An 18,587-nucleotide genomic window follows, 5' to 3' on the forward strand; every position below is an offset into this window, starting at 1 on the left:
GTTTGTGCTCCCTCTGTTGGTCCCTGGTGTTAGTGTTCCCCTGTCTCGTCAGGTTAATCAGGTCCAGCTGTGTCTCCCACCTGTGTGTGATTTCCCAGTGTCTCTTTGTGTACTTATAGTGTGTGTTTTCCTCTGCTCCTCGTCGCGTCGTCTGTGTTCATACTCTGTGAAATCCCCTGCGTGCTCTCCCTGCTGTTCTCCCTTCATGTTCAGGTTTGCCACTCCTTTGTGTAGTTTCACCCAGTTTAGTTCATCCTTAGTTCTGTTTTGCCATCTCCACTTTATGTTTGATATTGTCAATAAATCGCCTTCACATCTGAGTAAGTGCTGCATTTGAGTCCTCCTTTCCACTCTTCACACGGCCGCTGCCCCGGACCGTGACAAGTCATTGGCTAATAACGTAGCACTACACCCTCTCGTCCAATCGCATAAGCCCATGAAATGTCCCCTGGCTTCACGGACAGGGTTTACGTTGGAATAAGTTGGACAAATCTTTTAAAAGTTGCCAAGAAATATCTCCCACTAATGTTTCTGTCGCATCGGTGAGCTGAAACGCCAAACTAGTCGGATCGAGTGTTCAGCTGTTGCAGAGAAACACTGAGCCGGATGAAAAACCTTTCCTGCGTTTCTGTTTTCTTCTTCTTTTCTGGAATTAAAATTCACAGTGAAAACACCACAAAGATCAAGAATAATACATTCGTAGGACTTTTATACTTTTACACATCACATATAAATCAAGTTGAAGAATGAAGCACATCATGAGCTAGTTAATTATAATAATCTCAAATATTTTAAACTTTGTGATTTCAGAGGTTTAACAAAGTTTCCTATAATGTGTGGTCTGATCTTCATTGCAGGACACAGTAGAACGTGTTATTTTCTTGGGCTGAATTTGATGCCACTCCTTTCTGTGTCTCCTCCAGTGTCTCCTCCTGCTCTGCTAATTTTGCCTCCAGCTTGGACATTTTTTTCTCGTTTATCCAGCTTCATCTCCCGATCGATGTGTAGAGCCCCAGACAGCGATATGTAGTCATCAGTGAGGCTCTTGTTCAGATTTTCAAACTCTTCCACATCTGATTCATCTTGTGAGCCTCTGTGAATTTGATGTTCAGTATTTCAGCTTTCTGCAAAGTCTCTAGGAAATTCTCCAGAGCTTTTTTCACATCAGACAGCTGAACTTCCTTCCTCTGGTCGAGGAAAAACACCAGTCTTTTCACGACGAGGGGAGCCTGGATCTCCAACTTCCTAACTGGCAGACCACAGGCAGTAAGGATGGGCGGACATGTCTCAGCCTCCACCACTCTCAGCACTGGAGCCCCCCAGGGGTGTGTTCTGAGCCCCCTGCTGTACTCTTTGTACACATATGACTGTGTGGCCACTACCAGCTCCACCACCATCATCAAGTTTGCTGACGACACCGTCGTGGTGGGCCTGATCTCTGATAACAACGAGACGGCCTACCTGAAGGAGATTAGGAATCTGGAGAACTGGTGCCAGAGGAACAACCTCCTTCTAAACGTCAGTAAGACAAAGGAGCTGATAGTGGACTTCAGCACTAAGCAGGAGAGGAACTACCAGACCCCCGTCATCAACGAGTGCCCAGTGGAGAGAGTGGACAGCTTCAAATACCTCGGAGTTCACATCACGCAGGACCTGTCATGGTCCTGTCACATCAACACCGTGGTGAAAAAGGCCCGACAGCGTCTCTACCACCTCAGACGCTTGAGAGACTTCCAACTGCCCTCCAAGGTGCTCAGGAACTTTTACTCCTGCACCATAGAGAGCATCCTGGCGGGAAACATCTTAACCTGGTTCGGGAACAGCACCATGCAGGACAGACGAGCTCTACAGAGGGTTGTGCGGTCAGCTGAGCGCACCATCCGCTCCGAGCTCCCTGACCTGCACTCAATCTACAGCAGGCGGTGCTGGACCAAGGCCAGGAAGATGGTGAAGGACCTCAGCCATCCCAACAACAGACTGTTCTCTCTGCTGAGGTCAGGAAAGCGATTCCGCTCCCTGAAGACCAACACAGAGAGACTGAGGAGGAGCTTCTTCCCGCAGGCGATACGGTCTCTCAATCACACCACCACACAGTACTGACCCACACATACAGTTCTTACACACACTGGACTTTCTGGACTTTGTTTTCACTTCATTACTTAAATCACGCTGCTGTTATTGTGTATATGCTGCTGTTATTGTGTATATATTTATTTATATTTCTTCATACATTCTAATATAGTTCTATATTGTGTATTTTGTTGTACAGTTATTTTATTTTCAACTTTAATTTATATATTTTATCTTATTCTCCCAGTTAAATTTACCCTTCATTCTAATTTGTGTTGTACAGTTATTTCATTTTTAACCTTAATTTATATTTTATTCCTTCCTAGTTAAATTTACCCTTTTTAATTTTTCATATTTATTTCCTATCTTATTCATAGCCTTTTCCTTTTTTGTTTTCTTTAGGTCACGAGCAGTTGTCCAAGCATTTCACTACATATCGTACTGTGTATGACTGTGTACGTGACAAATAAAATTTGAATTTGAATTTGCTGGACATTATCCTTCATCTTCTCAATCGTTCTGTGAACATCCTTGAATGTCGTCATTATTTCCTTGTTCAGCTGAAGAGACATGTGCCAGGGAACAAAATGTTTTTATTCAGCCCTCAATGAGTCACATTCAAATTATAATGACTAGGATTGCTGAATCTCTGAACCTCACGTTGAGCGCACATGGACTCCTCAGCGACCACTTTCACAAAGAAAACAGTTTCCTGCTCTGCTTTTGAACGTCTGGTGTCCTGGTGCAGCCACAACAACCTGGTGCTGAATGCCCAGAAGACAGTGGAGATTATTGTGGACTTCAGGAAGCACACAGCCCCACTCCCCCCCATCATCCTGACTGACACCCCCATCACCTCTGTGGACTCATTCCGCTTCCTGGGTACCACCATCACTCAGGACCTGAAGTGGGAGCCCACCATCACCTCCGTCATCAAGAAAGCCCAGCAGAGGATGTACTTCCTGAGGCAGCTGAAGAAATTCAACCTGCCAACACGGACGATGATGCAGTTCTACACCGCAATCATCGAGTCCATCCTCACCTCCTCCATCACCGTGTGGTACGCTGGAGCCACTATCAGGGACAAACAGAGACTGCAGCGTGTTGTGCGCTCTGCTGAGAAGGTGATTGGCTGTCACTCTAAAAAGTAATTAATGGGATCTTTAGTCATTACTTACATATATATGTTGTTGTGAAATGAAAAATCAAGTTCATAAATACTGTTAGACTTCCTAATTAAAATTTTTATTTTATTGAGTTCGGGTGACACATAAATGATGCCTCTTTACTCAATATATAATCGTGATTTGTCTGAATTTAAAATCTTCTTTTAATCAAAAAACAATATAATTTTAAGTTCTGTCGATGTAAAATACAACTTGATGACGTGTAAACAGCTCACAGTTCCCTTCTTCTACACAAGCGGACATATTCAACAGCACATGTTCAAGGTTTATCAAGAGCTGTGTTCATTGCGAACGGTGAGTAATTTTATGCGAAATTACACATATCTGCAGTCGCTCTGGATTTTGTTAGTTTACTTTAAAACAACGACGTAACATACATAACATACATCTTAGCTTGCCCCCGCGTTTGTGTGAAAGGCTAGAAGACCTTCAGTCTAGATCGAGAAGGAGAAGGAGAAGAGGGCAGTTCGGTAATGAGCTTTGTTGAAAATGTGATCAGAAGAGAGAGGCTAATACCTGATGGCACTGACCCACAAATACAACGGGCTCACCGATCCCTCGGTCCTAAGCCAGGTGCTGATGCCGCTCTCCGTTCCATTGTCGTCTGTTTTCTTCCGTTCAAAACAAAGGAAACCGTCCTCAGAAACGCATGGCAGAAGAAGATCCTCGTCAAAGACAAACCCATCGATTTTGACCATGATTATACTGCCACGGTAGTACAACAGCGCCGTGCACATAGAGAAGTGAAAAGCGCACTTAAACAAAAGGGCATACGATTCCAATTCTCTCCAGGGTTTAATTAGAGCCCCCGGGCTCGGTGTGAATAATGCAGCACCTGAACGCACCTGAGCGGCCTGCTCGAGCAGAACGAGGAGCCGCAGGGAGGCCGAGAGAGCACCACCTCCAGAGGGAGAGAGAGGGTGGTGAAAGGGTTTGAAAGAGTAACATCATAACATCTGAAGGTTTTCATGTCACTCTAATGATGTCCTGACAGAACCACGAGGGGCATCAGAAACATCTGTGTCACACCTGTCCATCACTACATCTGTGTTAGTGACACTGCTGGAAGAATCCAGATTGCTTTGATTATTGTTTCCTTCCATTTTGTTTGCACTAACACTGCAAGCATCAGACTAAATCATACTTAGTATGTATGACCCCACAGCACCATATCACCCTATTAGAGCACTTCGCTCTCGCTCTGCAGGCCTACTTGTTGTTCCTAGAGTATTTAAAAGTAGAATGGGAGGCAGAGCCTTCAGTTTTCAGGCCCCTCTTCTGTGGAACCAGCTTCCAGTTTGGATTCAGGAGACAGACGCTATCTCTAATTTCAAGATTAGGCTTCAAACTTTCCTTTTTGCTAAAGCATATAGTTAGGGCTGGACCAGGTGACCCTGAATCCTCCCTTAGTTATGCTGCAATAGACGTAGGCTGCCGGGGATTCCCATGATGCATTGAGTTTTTCTTCTTCACTCACTATGTATTAACAGACCTCTCTGCATTGAATCATATCTGTTATTAACCTCTGTCTCTCTTCCACAGCATGTCTTTATCCTGTCTTCCTTCTCTCACCCCAACCAATCACAGCAGATGGCCCCGCCCCTCCCTGAGCCTGGTTCTGCTGGAGGTTTCTTCCTGTTAAAAGGGAGTTTTTCCTTCCCACTGTCGCCAAAGTGCTGCTCACATGTCATTGTTGGAGTTTCTCTTTTGTCTCTTTATTATCATAAGGTTCTTACTCTACAATATAAAGTACCTGGAGGCAACTGTTGTTGTTTTTGCTGTATAAATAAAAGTGAACTGAGTTGAATGTAATTTGGTTGAACAGGAAATTCACATCATGGATCTGGAGCAGCTGTGTGATGATGTCATGTCAACATGGACCAAAACCTCTGAGGGATGTTTCCAGAAACTTTTTAAATTTGTGCCACAAATGACTAAAGCAGAAGAGAGCTCAGACTCAGCTTCACTGTCATTCAGCCATTTGACATGATATGAATGAAAAACAGATTCTCTGTCCAGGACCTGGGTCTGAGCGACCCAGGGTCCATGAGCATTTATGACTCTTGTTATATGATATGTGTTTGTTTCTGCATTGTGCTGCTGTTCCTGTGTCTATGATGTTGGAGACCTCACCTGCTCAACCGCCTGCCATAACCACGCCACCATCACTTTACCTACCTGTTGCTGCTGCATCACCGTCCAATCTACCCCCAGTGGCTGCTACACCACCATCATTTCCACTGCCTGCAGCTGCCACACCAGCACGGCCTGCGTGTCACAAACCACCTGCAGTGCTTCGCCATGGGCCATCGGAGCTCTTACGTGGCTGGACCTACTACAAGGCTGTCATCAGATCACTGGCCGGCCACCAGAACTGCTATGCCACAGCTGCCAGACCTGTGGCAGGCCGCTCGAGCTGTTTTCCTGCCGTCACCGTCCATCGGGCCAGCTGCCAAAACTGTGGCAGAACTGTGGTTGATTTTTTCAGTTTTTTGGGGACTGTTTTGACAGCGCTGCTGGACGTGCGGTCGGACTTTGAAACCGTTGGGATTAGGGGCTCTGTTTGCTAGAGGATTTTGTTTTTGCACGGAGAGTGCGGAGACTCGGGAGCAGAATACAGACACTTGGGAGAAGGCGCGACACGGGAGTCGTGGGAGCGCACTGGAGATTTGTTGTGTGTTACATTTACTTCACTGTAAATCAACGCACTGTTTACTGCACAGAGTCCAGCATTTAGGTCCTTTCTCCCCCACAGTCTGCCACACAGACCGTGACATTCTCAGGTCTCAGTATTGCAGCATGCTACCAAACAACGAGTAAAACATTACAAATAACTACAATTAATAGAACAAGAAATTCTCAAAAATAAGTACTGAAATATGCAAAAACGTAAATAACAATCACAAATATATAATATTTATATTTGGTTCTTCTTTATTTTAATGACTATTTACAGATTTTCACTGGAGGCATCAAAACTATGGATGAACACATGGAATTAAACCCTCGGCCTTCTCTCAGCGAGCTTCATGCTGTAGTCACCTGACATGGTTTCACTTCACAGGTGTGTTAACTCCAAAGCTGGAATCCTGGAATTTCTTGCCTTCTGAATCTGGTTGGGACTAGAAGTCAGGGTGGCACGCAGTAGGGCTGCACGATATTAGGAAACCCTGCGATGTGCGATAACTGCGATCAATATTGCGATAACGATATGACTTACGATAAAATAAATAGCAAAACAAACAAAAAACCCCGACCACATAATTTACGTTTTACTGCAACAGTTTTATTTAAAGAAAGCTGCCGTATTAGCAGTGTAACAACAAAGTGCACTTTAACATTGAAACATTGCCCCCATAAAAATTTTTGGGTCTTCTTTAAGATCCCAGCTGGCCAGCACCTCACGTAATACACGGGCTATATTTTCACTAGTGTGAGAGTTTGGAAAACACACAGTCTCTAGACACCGTGTTTTCAGTTCAAAGTCTTCGGTGAGGAAGAGCACTGTGAAACTCATATATGGCTCCGTTGTACGACTTGATCATAGGTCTGTAGCATAGTTTTCAGCTTGGCTCAGTTCAAATGTGACGGTCTTGTGTAGGGCTGGGTATCGTCCATGATTTCTAGAATCGATTCGAATCCGATTCACAAGGTCCTGAATCGATTCGATACACGATTCGATTCAATTTGATTCGATTCGATTTAAATCTGGGAAATTTTGCCTCAGTCAGATTATAATTCAGATCAGCACATTTACATATTTTTGTATCTATAAAAAGGAAGCTGACACACGCAAGACTTTATCACAGGTGTGAGCGTCACAGCAGAGGCCTTTGTGTCAAAGTAGCTGAAGATAAAACACAGAAACACATGAAGGTGGTTTTCCTGGCCTGGATTTTATAAAAATATTCTGCAGTACATCAAAAACGAAAGAAAACCATTAACCAGCTTATGAACATTGCCTCTGAAGTTACAGCGGTTTTATTAGAGACAGCGTTTTGCATAATTTTAAAAAGTTTACATTTGTTCAGAAGCCTATTGAACGGCAGAAATTAGGTTTTCTCTTTGGAAGTAAGTAAAAAAAAACATCGGCCGACAGGCTGTAAACAACGGTAGACTTGTGCGTAACAACCAAGCAAATAATGCAGAAAACAGATTTCGGGGACAGACGGGAAACTGTTCTTGAAGTACAGAGAGAGAGAGAGAGCTGTGCATGAAGTGTGATTTTATCCTGGTGGAAGCAAAACAGCAAAAGTCAGAGTGAATCCATGACGATGTTTATGTGAAGCGTAGTTTGGATCTTCTTTTGCTGCTGGTTCGGTCAATATTGTTTGGAGAGAGATCAAACTAACAGCTTTAGAATCTGTGCAAAAACGGCGTGAACACAAAGCGTGAACACAAAGCGCGGACCCGCCGAAACATCAGAATCAGCGAGCTGTCGGCTTTCAGCCCCGAGCGTGTCCGTGCCGTCGGGTGAGAAAGTCACATCTCACTGATCCTGATCCGTCGGCGCTTTGTGTTTACGTCTCTGTGCAGAATCTGTGTTCTTGCTCTCATTCACTGTTTTAAATGTTTGGTGGTTGTCAAAATTTTGTGAAGTTTCACCTGAGATTCTGGAATTTCAGGCAAAATACATTTATATTAAAAAAATCAATTCAGGATTTTAATGAATCGATATCACGTTATCCAAGCCAGAATCGATATTAATCGATGAATCGATTATTAAAACCCACCCTAGTCTTGCGGCATGTTTCGTACATTTGTGGAATGGCGACATGGGAAAAGTAGTTTCCTGAGGGGATGCGGTATCTCCGGTCCACTTTATGTATCAGACTGGTGAAGCCCTCCCTGCTAACTGTATTTATAGGCAGAGATGGGCAGTAATGCGTTACTTGTAACGCGTTATTGTAATCCGATTACTTTTTTCAAGTAACTAGTAAAGTAAGGGATTACTATTGCAAAAACAGTAATTAGATTACCGTTACTTTCCCGTAGGAACGCTGCGTTACTGCGTTACTAAAACCGTGATTTTTTTGCGAGAATGTCTCATGACAGTGACGTAAGCGAGTGCTACGGTTGTGACAACAGCTGTGTGCAGATCAACAATGGATAATATATCGAGTGCAGGAGAGAGTATGAGCGTGCAGCGTTTAAAGCGTGGAAGTACTGACCTTACTTTGAGTTTGATTCCATAAAAAGTGACAAAAACATTAGTGTCCATTAGCATTGTGCGTGGGAAGAAAACTTCTTTTTACAGCGAAAAAAACCCCTAAACTTCCAAGCAAGCTCCGAGTAGCTATGACGTAATGGAAAATTCACAGAGAAACTGCCGTATCCTTCCACTGACCGCTGCGGCACACCTGCACCAGGGTAAACCTCCGCCTACCCAACTCCTGCTGTACAGGTGAAAATAGAGCAACAGGACCGCTAGTCTTTGATTTTATTTATTTTCTGCTGTGTTTTACTTGCATCTATTTGAAAGTCTGAGTGTAAACACAAAAAAAATTTATTTTATGTGCTGGAATGTGCAGAAAATAGGTTTAAATATTAAACAAATTTCTTCCAGTCAGAGAATGCTGCATATAATTAAATTTTTGCTTGATGCATAAAGTTAAAAAGATTAAAATTAATAAAACTATAAAAGTTTTAAAAAGAGACTTTTCCATTTGATTACATTTTGTATGATGGATTATGCAGAAAAAGTAGAATTGGGCTGAAAGATCTATCACTTTATCACCTATTCAGGTTGTAAATCGTGTTTTTAAAAAGTAACTAAGTAATTAATTACTTTTGAAAATAAGTAATCAGTAAAGTAACGGGATTACTTTTTGGGGGAAGTAATCAGTAATTAGTTACTGATTACTTTTTTCAAGTAACTTTACCAACACTGTTTATAGGCATCATGTCTTTGTCAAAAAATGTGTAATGGCCTCTGTTATTTCTTTGTAGCGCTTCCACGTTTTCTCATAAGGAGTTCCACTTTAAAAACTCGGATGCAGAGACGGCCGTTGGACTGCGGCGCTCTTTGTCTTAACATTAGCAACATTAGCTAGCCCTGTCTTTCTGGAACTCTTCAAACAGTTCTCTGTGGTCGTGTTGAAGATGATGGTGGAGTCGTGTTTCCTCTGGTGGTTGCCACGAGTGTTCGGCAAGTTTTGCAGAGCACCTGTGTTTGGAGAACGTCGTCTTTACCAAATCCAAAGTACCTCCAAATAAGCGAGGTACTATTTTTTAGCCACGAGTTCATAGTCAGTAGCGTTCTCGTCATGCGTCTCGCTCTCAGCCATTACAACTCCGACTCGTCGCTGCAGCGTTGTTCGCTCCCCACCTACATAGGAGGCGGGCCTCTAATCCATTTGATTGGTTAATGCCGTGAAGGGCTCTGTTCGACTGGTCAAATGTGTAAAGGGGTTTCTTTGATTGGCAAATTCTTTAAAGCACGTGCGTAAACATTTTAAGGTACCCAATTATCGCGGTTTGCGCCGTCTTTTGCAATGGGCCCATCGCACAGGCTGATATTGCGATGACAATAAATTTTTTATTTATTGTGCAGGCCTAGTACACAGCTGACAGCTCTATTTGACAACTGTTAGAATTCATATTATGGCAAGAACCAATCAGCGAAGGAAACAACAGTCTGTCATTTCTTTAAGAACTGAAGGTCAGTCAATCCAGGAAATTGCAAAAACTTCACAAAAACCATAAAGCGCTACAAAGAAACTGGCTCACACGAGGACCGCCCCAGGAAAGCAAGAGCCAGAGTCCCCTCTGCTGCTGAGGATACATTCATCCACCAGCCTCAGAAATCACAAGTTAACAGCTACTCAGATCAGAGCGCAGATAAATGCCACATAGAGCTCCAGTAACAGACACACTCTACATCAGCTGTTCAGAGGAGACTGTGTGAATCAGGCCTTTATGGTCAAATAGCAAGCAGAGGAGATTAGTTTGGGCCAAGAAACACAGGGAATGGACATTAGACCATCTGTGCTTTGGTGTGATGAGTCCAAATTTGAGATCTTTGGTTCCACAAAGGTGAACGATGGTCTCTACATGCATGGTTCCCACCATGAAGCATGGAGAAGGAGTGTCTGGTAGTGTGTGCGCCAGTGAACATGAACTTTTAAAACTCAAAATATTTTTTTATATACTGGTTAAAAGTGTTTGTGAAATACTTTGTTCTTTATGCTGGACTAACAAACTGCAGTCACAAAGACTGACTGTGAGCACTTTTCGGTGATTACAGAGTCATAATAACGTGTCATATATGAGATTATCACCATGGCATGACATCACATCATGTATGTATTTGCAATATTTAAAAAAAAACAGCTGACAGTGTGTTTTCATATTTTCATTCTGTGCTTAAAGGGAGAAAGGTTTATTATTTCTGCAGTATTGCTGTCATTGCTTTTATCTATAGTTTTTTTTTGTTGTTGAGAATAACAGAGTGAGTCAGACTGCAGGATGAACACTGAGCTGTTTGTGCCCCCCAGTGGTCTTTGACCACAACGTGCTTCCAGTGAATTCCCGAATCCAAGCTGTGTGTCATCAGCAGCCACTCCACCTTAAAACTGACTTCACGTGGGTCATTTATTTAAGAATTTGCACCATATCCAGCCTTCTTGTGCCCCCCTGTACAGAAACTCAAATGTTATTTTCAGACTTTTATTTTAGGGAGCCTTACACCTGTACACATGGTACACATTCACAAATAACGTTTCATTTAAAAATTTGTAATAGAGGGGAGGACACATATGCTAATGTAATGTTAATAAATGGGTATTTATGAACACTAAACTTTCATGTTCAGAGAACACGCTCAGCTATATCTTGAGGATCTGAGTGTTCATGTGATTTATATTCTTTGCTATATATATGCAACAACGTCCAACGTTACATGTTAGTCAACTTCATTCACATTAATTAACCTTCAGCTTTCGAAACTTAAGTTTTTATATTTCCTTGAACCACTTGAATGCACCTTTTCTAATTCGTGTTTTACCGGGGGTCCGCGAAGGCGCTTCGTTGGCATTTTACGGCCTCCGATTGGTTCGATTTGTGTTATTTGCACCACGTGACACCAGACATGGCCGCCAGCGAGCCGAGTAAAGACGGTAAGTGTGACCTTTTAAACGTGTCCGCGGCTTTAATGCTGATATCTGGTGGTCTGCGTGCAAAGGTTTGGGTGTCGGTGACTCTCCGAGTCTGTGGGAATCCACAATCAGCAGAAAAAAGGCTAAAAAAAAATCAGAAAAGCAGGCGGGAACCCGCCCGGCTAAGCTAGCAGGCTAGGAAATAGCTGGGCTGCTAACTGTGATTATACAGCAATCTCTATATTCAGTCAGTACTGAGTCTGACAGCTGTGAAGTTTATTCAGGATTTAACAGCGTGTAAAGTCTGAGTTCGATTAATGAGTTATTTAATTCATTAATTTATTTATTTTTTTACTTTTAGATCATAGTTTTGTCCCCACGGGTGATGAAAATAATTGTATACAGACAGATTTTTGTAGATCAGAGGGAAATGCTTCTTCATGCCAGGCTGTACATTCTCGCTTCCGCTTGGTTTTGACTCACCTGGTCTGGAGTAGAGTGTGTGTGGTATATAAGGTGTAGTCTCTCTTCTGCTTTCTCAGGTAAGGACAGCATTCTGGAGCCGCTGTGTTTCCCCGATCAGCCGGCTGACACCTCCAGCCCTCCCGGTGTTCAATGTCCCGGCTCCGAGCCGCTGGTCTGCCTGTTCTGCTCTGAGTCCGTCCCACCGCCGCGGAAAGACGTCCTCCTCAGACACCTGCTGATGGAGCACAAGCTTGTCATCGCCGACGTCAAACTCATCGCAGACGTCAAACTCATCGCAGACGTCCCAAAGTACGAGCCACACATGCTCCGGCTCACTCGTTTAACTCTCGGGAACACGTTTGGATGTTTTTAGCATTTGGAACTCGATCATTTCACCAAAGACTTCCTGTAATTATTTGGGGTGATGGGGGGAAACCCTTACCTTACAAGTATAAATATATACAACAAGTCCAGCATGTCCACGCCTGTTAGTGTGCTGCTTTTATGAACCGTGACGAAGTGTTTCTGTGCGCCGGTAAACCTGGCTGTGAGTCGGTTTTTACTGACGAGTTTCCTCCATCAGGTACTTGCTGTACTGGAAGGGCAGATTCCTCGAGCAGCCGCTCACAGATTTCTGCAGCGTCATCAAAACCAACTCCACGGGCCCAGTCGGTGAGTTCACTCAAACCCACAGAGGACCTGACCTTTCAAAGTGAACCACGTACACTTCCTCCAGCTCTGATTAATGACTCATTAAAAACTCTTCTTCCTCGCTGACCTGACAGAGAAGCAGGAGGACTACTTCCTGCTGTGTGACGTCCTTCCAGAAGACAGAGTCCTCCGAGAGAAGCTGCAGCAGAAACGACTGGTGAGGAGACGTGACACTCGGAGCATCCTGAGTGAATCTTGTGCTGCTGGAAGTTTCGTTTCTTTTAAACTTTGTTTTGAGGCAAAGTCTGAAAATCAGGAAAAATCAGAAAAATTGCAGATTTGAGTGATTTGACACGCTTTGTGTCGTTGTAACCTCTGCACTTTAAATATCTGAGCACTCTGAGGTAGTTTTCTGAAGAATTCCTCTGAGCTCTTCTTCTGTGCTCCCACAGGAGGAGGTCCTGGAGCAGCAGCAGAAGGAGCGAGACGACAGCAGCTTCCATCGTCTCTGCATGTTCTGCAGCGAAGAGTTCACGGGAAACAGGTAACGCGCCGCGGGATTCCCATCAGTCCTGGAAACCTCACGTGTGTTAGATGAAAGCAGACAGAAGGTAGAGCTTCCTGAAATCATGTGACTAAAAGCTTCTTTGCTTCCTGTAGTCATCTCTTATGATCCAACCCCCAAAAAGCTGCTTTTTACGCATAATTCCATAAACATCATTCAGTGACATGTCTGAGCCTGAACCAAGAAGCTGATCTGAGACCAGTGCAGCTCCTCACCCTTCTTCCTCTCCTGCTAAGGGTCAGGTCTGAGACCTGTGCAGGTGTGCGCTGGTTCATGAATGGCATGAAGGTGTGACTCACTGGTGTTTACCACAGTTCTTGTGTGGATCTGTGTCTTACCTCCAGTTAAGCTTCCATCCATCCATTTTCAGTCACTGTGTTGGTTCGCAGATGCTCGGCCTCCCTCTGCACAGCCACCACCTCCAGCTCCTTGCGGGAGGACGCCAAGAGACATAACCCGCGTCCGCTCCGGGTCTCCTCACATTTGGACATGCAGCGGCCCATGGCGAGAGAGGCTGCTTCCCTCTGTCTGCCACTATGGCACGCTGCGTGGATCTTGAAGTCTTGTCCAAATGGGAACTTCTGGACGAAGCCCAAAGGATTGCAGCGCAGTGCTAACAGTGATGATGTCAGCTGATGTTTTCTTTTGTTTATTAAAAATGGCTCCACGTGCTGTTTCCAGGTCGTCTCTGCTGAACCACATGGCCAGAGAGCATTCCTTCAGCATCGGACTGCCGGACAACATCGTCTACTGCAGCGAGTTCCTCGACACGCTGCAGGACAAACTGGACAGGTACGCTAATCGTTGCTTTTTATTCACAGCGTTAAGTTTTGTTTCGCGCGCCTTTTCATTTTGCTCCCCTCGCTTCAGTCTGCAGTGTCTGTACTGCGAGAAAACGTTTCGAGATAAAACCACGCTGAAGGATCACATGAGGAAAAATTGATCTCCAGCGCTAACCAGGTGCTGAACCAGGTGCTGTGAGCTCGGGGTAGCTGTGGATCAGGAGGTGCAGCGAAAGGTTGGAGGTTTGATCCCCGGCTCGATCCCAGATACTGAACCTTGGATTGTCCCTCCTGATAATATTCTTATTTACTGTGTCAGCCTGGATGCAAAAGTTTCAATCAAGTCCACTTCCTAGTCCTCCTCTGATCCTGTGTAAATGTCTGCTCGTTTCATCTCTGTATCGTCCGCAGTGATTGGTCGGACTGGCAGGCTCATCCGGTCTCTGCAGTGTGTCTGTTCTGTGATCACCAATCGGAGACGTTGGAGCAGATCTACGCGCATATGAAGGTACGGGAACGTAGAAGTTTCAGAGAAGGAAAATATCGTTTTCTGCTTTTCATCCCTGAAACGATTCTGCAAAGGCTTCTGGGAGAACGGAGACAGTGCACACTAACAGGAAACGATCTGCTTCCTGAGGTCTCTGCAAACATATGAATCCATCGTTCGCACAAAACATGGATTTTACTCAGAAAGTGCCCTCACACACAGACGGACCGAAGCTGAAGAGCTTTTAAAATGAAGCGCCTTTTATTTTGAAAAGTTTCCAAATAAATACATGATTGTCAAAACTTTAACGAGCAAATAAAAATGTTTCCTCGTTGTTGGGTCTGTTTCCACAGGCCCAGCTAGTTTAGAGACTTATTCATCATGAAGGAAACAAGACATAACAGAACATCTTCAACCGGTTTTTCACTCGCTAACGAGGGAAGTCTTTGGTCAAGAACCAGCTCTTGGAGCCCACGCCCCTGTCCTGTCTCAGGCCCGAAGTCCTTCAAAGAGCAGCTTCCCCCGTAGCTATTTATTGACATGGCAGTTACAATACACAATACAACACAAGCACCTCCCACTGTAAAACCCCCCAATGGTTCTAAGACAAGTGTGTGTGTGTGTGTGTGTGTGTGTGTGTGTGTGTGTGTGTGTGTGTGTGTGTGTGTGTCAGTCAGTCAGTCATAAAAGCAGGAAGCTTTACAACAGAAGAAACAGATCTGTCAGGATGCATCTGCAATAAAAGCTCCCCCAGCACAGAGTGGCTGGAGAGGTCAGAGACAAAGGAACGTCTTGATCCTATAGGTTGAACTCAGACCGTACAAATTTAAGAAACACGATGACAACATTCAACAATTAGACTTAACACTCGTGAACAATAAATAAATCTAGGATTGGACGTCGACTGCAGTCCGATTTTGTCGTTGATTAAACGTTCTGGTTTAAAGTCAGAACCAGTTTCCCAAACGTGACTCTAAGTTTGTGCTCACGAGTGACGAGTTTACCTGAGAGGCAGAAAAGTTTCTCTCTGCTTTCTGGTTTTGTTATTTATGAAGTCTGTAACGGGCGTCGCGTGCGTGACCCTGACATCTTTCTGTTTTGTGTTTGCAGGAGGCTCACGGCTTCGACCTCCACCTCCTTAAGACCGAGCTCAGTGGGTGAAATCGCCGTGGTAATTCGAGCGCAGTTTGCTTCTATTTCTTCCTTCTGAGTGTTTCTAATGTTCTGTCCTCCCTCAGACCTCAAGTTCTACCAGCAGGTCAAACTGGTGAACTTCATCCGGCGGCAGATCCATCAGAGCCGCTGCTACGGCTGCACGCGGATGTTCGACTGCCGGGCGGACGCCCTGCGTCACATCGCGGCTGAAGGTCACGTGATGAAACTGCCAGAGATGTCCGCCTGGGACCAGCCGCAGTAGGTTTAAGGAAGCGCCTGCAGAATTAACCAATGAGAGCGCGGGCTTTAAAGCTGGCGTACAGCTGCTGATGAACGTGGTCAACGCCACAGATGTTTACACTTCATTTGGAGTATTTTTATCAGCTGATGAAAATGGCGTCCTTTTTGGGACTAATTTGAGCCTGAGCACTAAACGTCGTCTCGCTCCGCAGGTATTACTTCCCCACGTACGAGAACGACGCTCTCCTGTGCACGCTCTCTGACAGCGAGGAAGGCGACGGTGACGAGGAGCATCGCGGCGAGGAGATCCCGGTCATCGCGGAGGACATCTCTAACCTGAGAGCGCTGAAACAGTCCAGTGTCCTCAAGCAGCTGCTGAAGGAGCGAGGAGGCAGCAGCTAGGACCACAGACGGACACGTGTCATACGTTTGACTCAAAGGCGTCTCTGACGTCGGCTGAGCTCAGCTCATGGTGACCACATGCCACATGGCTGGAACGCAGCGGCACGGGTTTGAGTCCGGCCCTTTCCCTCTCAACTATTTCCTGTACGTCTCTACTTAGTAAAGATAAGAAAGGCAAAAGAAGAGTCCTCTCCACAGCTGGACACGCGGACGCCATGATGTCCGCTGAAACGTAATTGCTCTGCCTCGTGCAATGAAGCTGAAACATGCGTTTTCTTGAATATGAATTTTAGTACTCGAGTAAAAATGATTTTCTTTTGTAACTTGTAACTGAGCTGGATTCAGTGCTGTGGTGGACGAGCTCATCGTCAAGATGAGACGAGAGACTCTTTATTGTCATTGCACAGTCACACTTAGAACAACAGCACTACACAATTGCAAACTGTCCCGCGTCGGCACTACGCACAACACAAACAACACAACACAGGAACTTAATAAATGAAAAGAATGAGTGTATGTTTTACTGCACATTGTTATTATTATTGTTGTTGTTGTCCCCTCAGAAAGCCCAGGGACGTCTCGTGCCTGAAACATCTGTCCTATTTGGTGTTTCTGTTGTTTTTCTGCATCGCTTTGCTGAGCGACACCTGCCGTATGGTGGAGCCGAACTGCAGCGCTCAGAGTTTTCACCGCGTCCTTCGCGTCCAGGCTCACGTTCACGAACATGCAGCACTGAGGAGAGAAACGAGAGGTCGCTGCAGGAACTCACTGCTGTCAAACTTCCTGTTTTATCCTCATTTCGTACTCTGGCAGGCTGTAGGACATTTTGGACAATCTATAATCTTCTAACACAAAAACATACAAGTGTTCACTGAAGTAAACACACAGAGCAGTAGCAGATTTTTTTAAGTGTTTTATTTATTTTCATTTGCTGCTAACTGCCTTGTTTTCATTTGTAGTTTTTGTAGTAGGAAGAACTACAAAATCTACAAATAAACAAAGAGCAGTTAGCAAATGTAGTGCTCTCCACTATGTGAAGCCCTCACATGAATTTTTAGATTTTTCAGTTTAAGCCAATTAAATGAAATCCAAAAATTCAGCCCCAACAATCAAATGATCCCCTATGAGCAAGCACTCTGGCAACGGTGGAGAGGAAAAACTCCCTTTTAACAGGAAGAAACCTCTGGCAGAACCAGGCTCAGGGAGGGGCGGTCTTCTGCCATGACTGGTTGGGGGGTGAGGGGCAAAATTAAATCAAACATAAAGGAGAGCACAGCGTATTTATGACAGGTCGGTGGACTGTGGCTCGAGTTCAAAAGATGCTCGAATCCCGCCTGAGGTGGTATGGACACCTCACTCTTGTTCCCGTACCGCTGGGCGCTGAAGATTTTCCACAGTTTGTCTGAGTTCTGCCATCTCTTGCCTGAGTTGTGTGTTTTCTCGACAGAGTCGTGTGTTTTTTTGAATGTGTCGTGTGACATTGTTACTGAGTTCTATGTGTTCTTTACTGAGTTTTATGTAGTTTTCACTGAGTTGTGCGTTTTCTAGATTGAGTTGTGCGTTTTCTAGCTCGAGTTGTGCGTTTTCTTGACCGAGTTGTGTGTTTTCTCGACCGAGTCGTGTGTTTTCTTGAGTGTGTCGTGTGACATCGTGACTGAAGTCTATGCACATTTCATTGACTCGTGCGAGTTCTTTGGTGAGTCGTGCGTTTTCTTTCCTGAGCTGTGCGTTTTGATGACGGAGTTCGTCTCTCGTACGCTCCAGTTGGTCTAACGGATCTGCTCTTGCCTGTGACATTTTTGTAAAGGTTTAAGGCTGAAGGGTGTCAAAGGGTAGCTGTGTCTCAAACAACTGTCTCTTTCTGCTGTAAACTGTTGAACGAGCTCCTATTTATAGACTCGGTGGGCGTGGCAGAGAATGCGATGTCGCTGTGACAAAACAATGATCCTTTGATCTTCTCAAAGGATCATTGTGATGTCGCCGTGACGTCACGATGATCGTTCGAGAAGATCAAAGGAGCGCTGTGGATCATTCTGCGCATGCTCAGATCAATGAACGGGAGAACTATTTGTAAATACTTTGCTAGCTAACAAAGGTGCTCTTAGCAACAGCTGGTGGTGGTTCGTCGCTATCAACCCTTAAACTCGTGAACTGGCTCTCTAGCTTTTCGATTGCTACTGTTGTCTATCACATATGTATTATTTGGAACCCAGCTTACCTGTAAAAACAGACACACAGCAGGTAACAGGAACTACTCGGTGCGCCAGCTCGGCACCACTAGGCTGTGTCCCAATTCAGGGTCTGCACGCTTGAAGTACGCGCACTACGCAGGGTGCGTACTATAAGTATGAGAAGTGCGGAAGTGAGAGGCTTGTGAAATAGGACGGTCTTGCCTTCGTCGCGCTGCTCAGGTTGCCTAGCAACCATGATACTAACCGCGAGAAACGTGTCATACAGCTTTGTGTGACAGAAACGAAGGAGAACATG

At 44.8% G+C, this 18,587-nt stretch overlaps 1 protein-coding gene and 2 long non-coding RNA genes across 4 annotated transcripts in view; 1 reads left to right on the forward strand and 2 right to left on the reverse strand.

Annotated features, from left to right (window-relative positions):
- Positions 1-11,975, reverse strand: part of LOC145429643 (uncharacterized) — a 29,235-nt gene extending 17,260 nt beyond the window's left edge. The window contains exon 1 of the long non-coding RNA XR_013909907.1: positions 11,837-11,975. This is a non-coding gene — a long non-coding RNA (uncharacterized LOC145429643). The remainder of the gene's footprint in view (positions 1-11,836) is intronic.
- LOC145429639 (zinc finger protein 277-like) lies at positions 11,246-16,616 on the forward strand. 2 transcript variants are annotated; one of them, XM_080303355.1, is made up of 10 exons: positions 11,246-11,374; positions 11,896-12,127; positions 12,402-12,490; positions 12,604-12,686; positions 12,922-13,013; positions 13,716-13,826; positions 14,228-14,324; positions 15,414-15,456; positions 15,542-15,716; positions 15,911-16,616. In XM_080303355.1, the coding sequence occupies exons 1-10, from the start codon at positions 11,347-11,349 to the stop codon at positions 16,098-16,100; spliced, it is 1,140 nt and encodes a 379-aa protein (XP_080159481.1). In that variant the 5' UTR covers positions 11,246-11,346; the 3' UTR covers positions 16,101-16,616. The 2 variants fall into 2 exon arrangements, with proteins under 2 accessions (XP_080159481.1, XP_080159482.1); XM_080303356.1 differs by lacking the exon at positions 13,716-13,826.
- Positions 16,615-18,430, reverse strand: LOC145429646 (uncharacterized). The gene is made up of 2 exons (XR_013909911.1): positions 18,319-18,430; positions 16,615-16,832 (listed from the first exon to the last, which is right to left on the reverse strand). It is a non-coding gene; the product is annotated as an uncharacterized LOC145429646 (long non-coding RNA).
- Between the last annotated feature and the right edge of the window lie 157 nt (positions 18,431-18,587).

Source organism: Astatotilapia calliptera, chromosome 7, assembly GCF_964374335.1.
Source record: "Astatotilapia calliptera chromosome 7, fAstCal68.1, whole genome shotgun sequence".
In the NCBI taxonomy this organism is placed as follows: Eukaryota; Metazoa; Chordata; class Actinopteri; order Cichliformes; family Cichlidae; genus Astatotilapia; species Astatotilapia calliptera.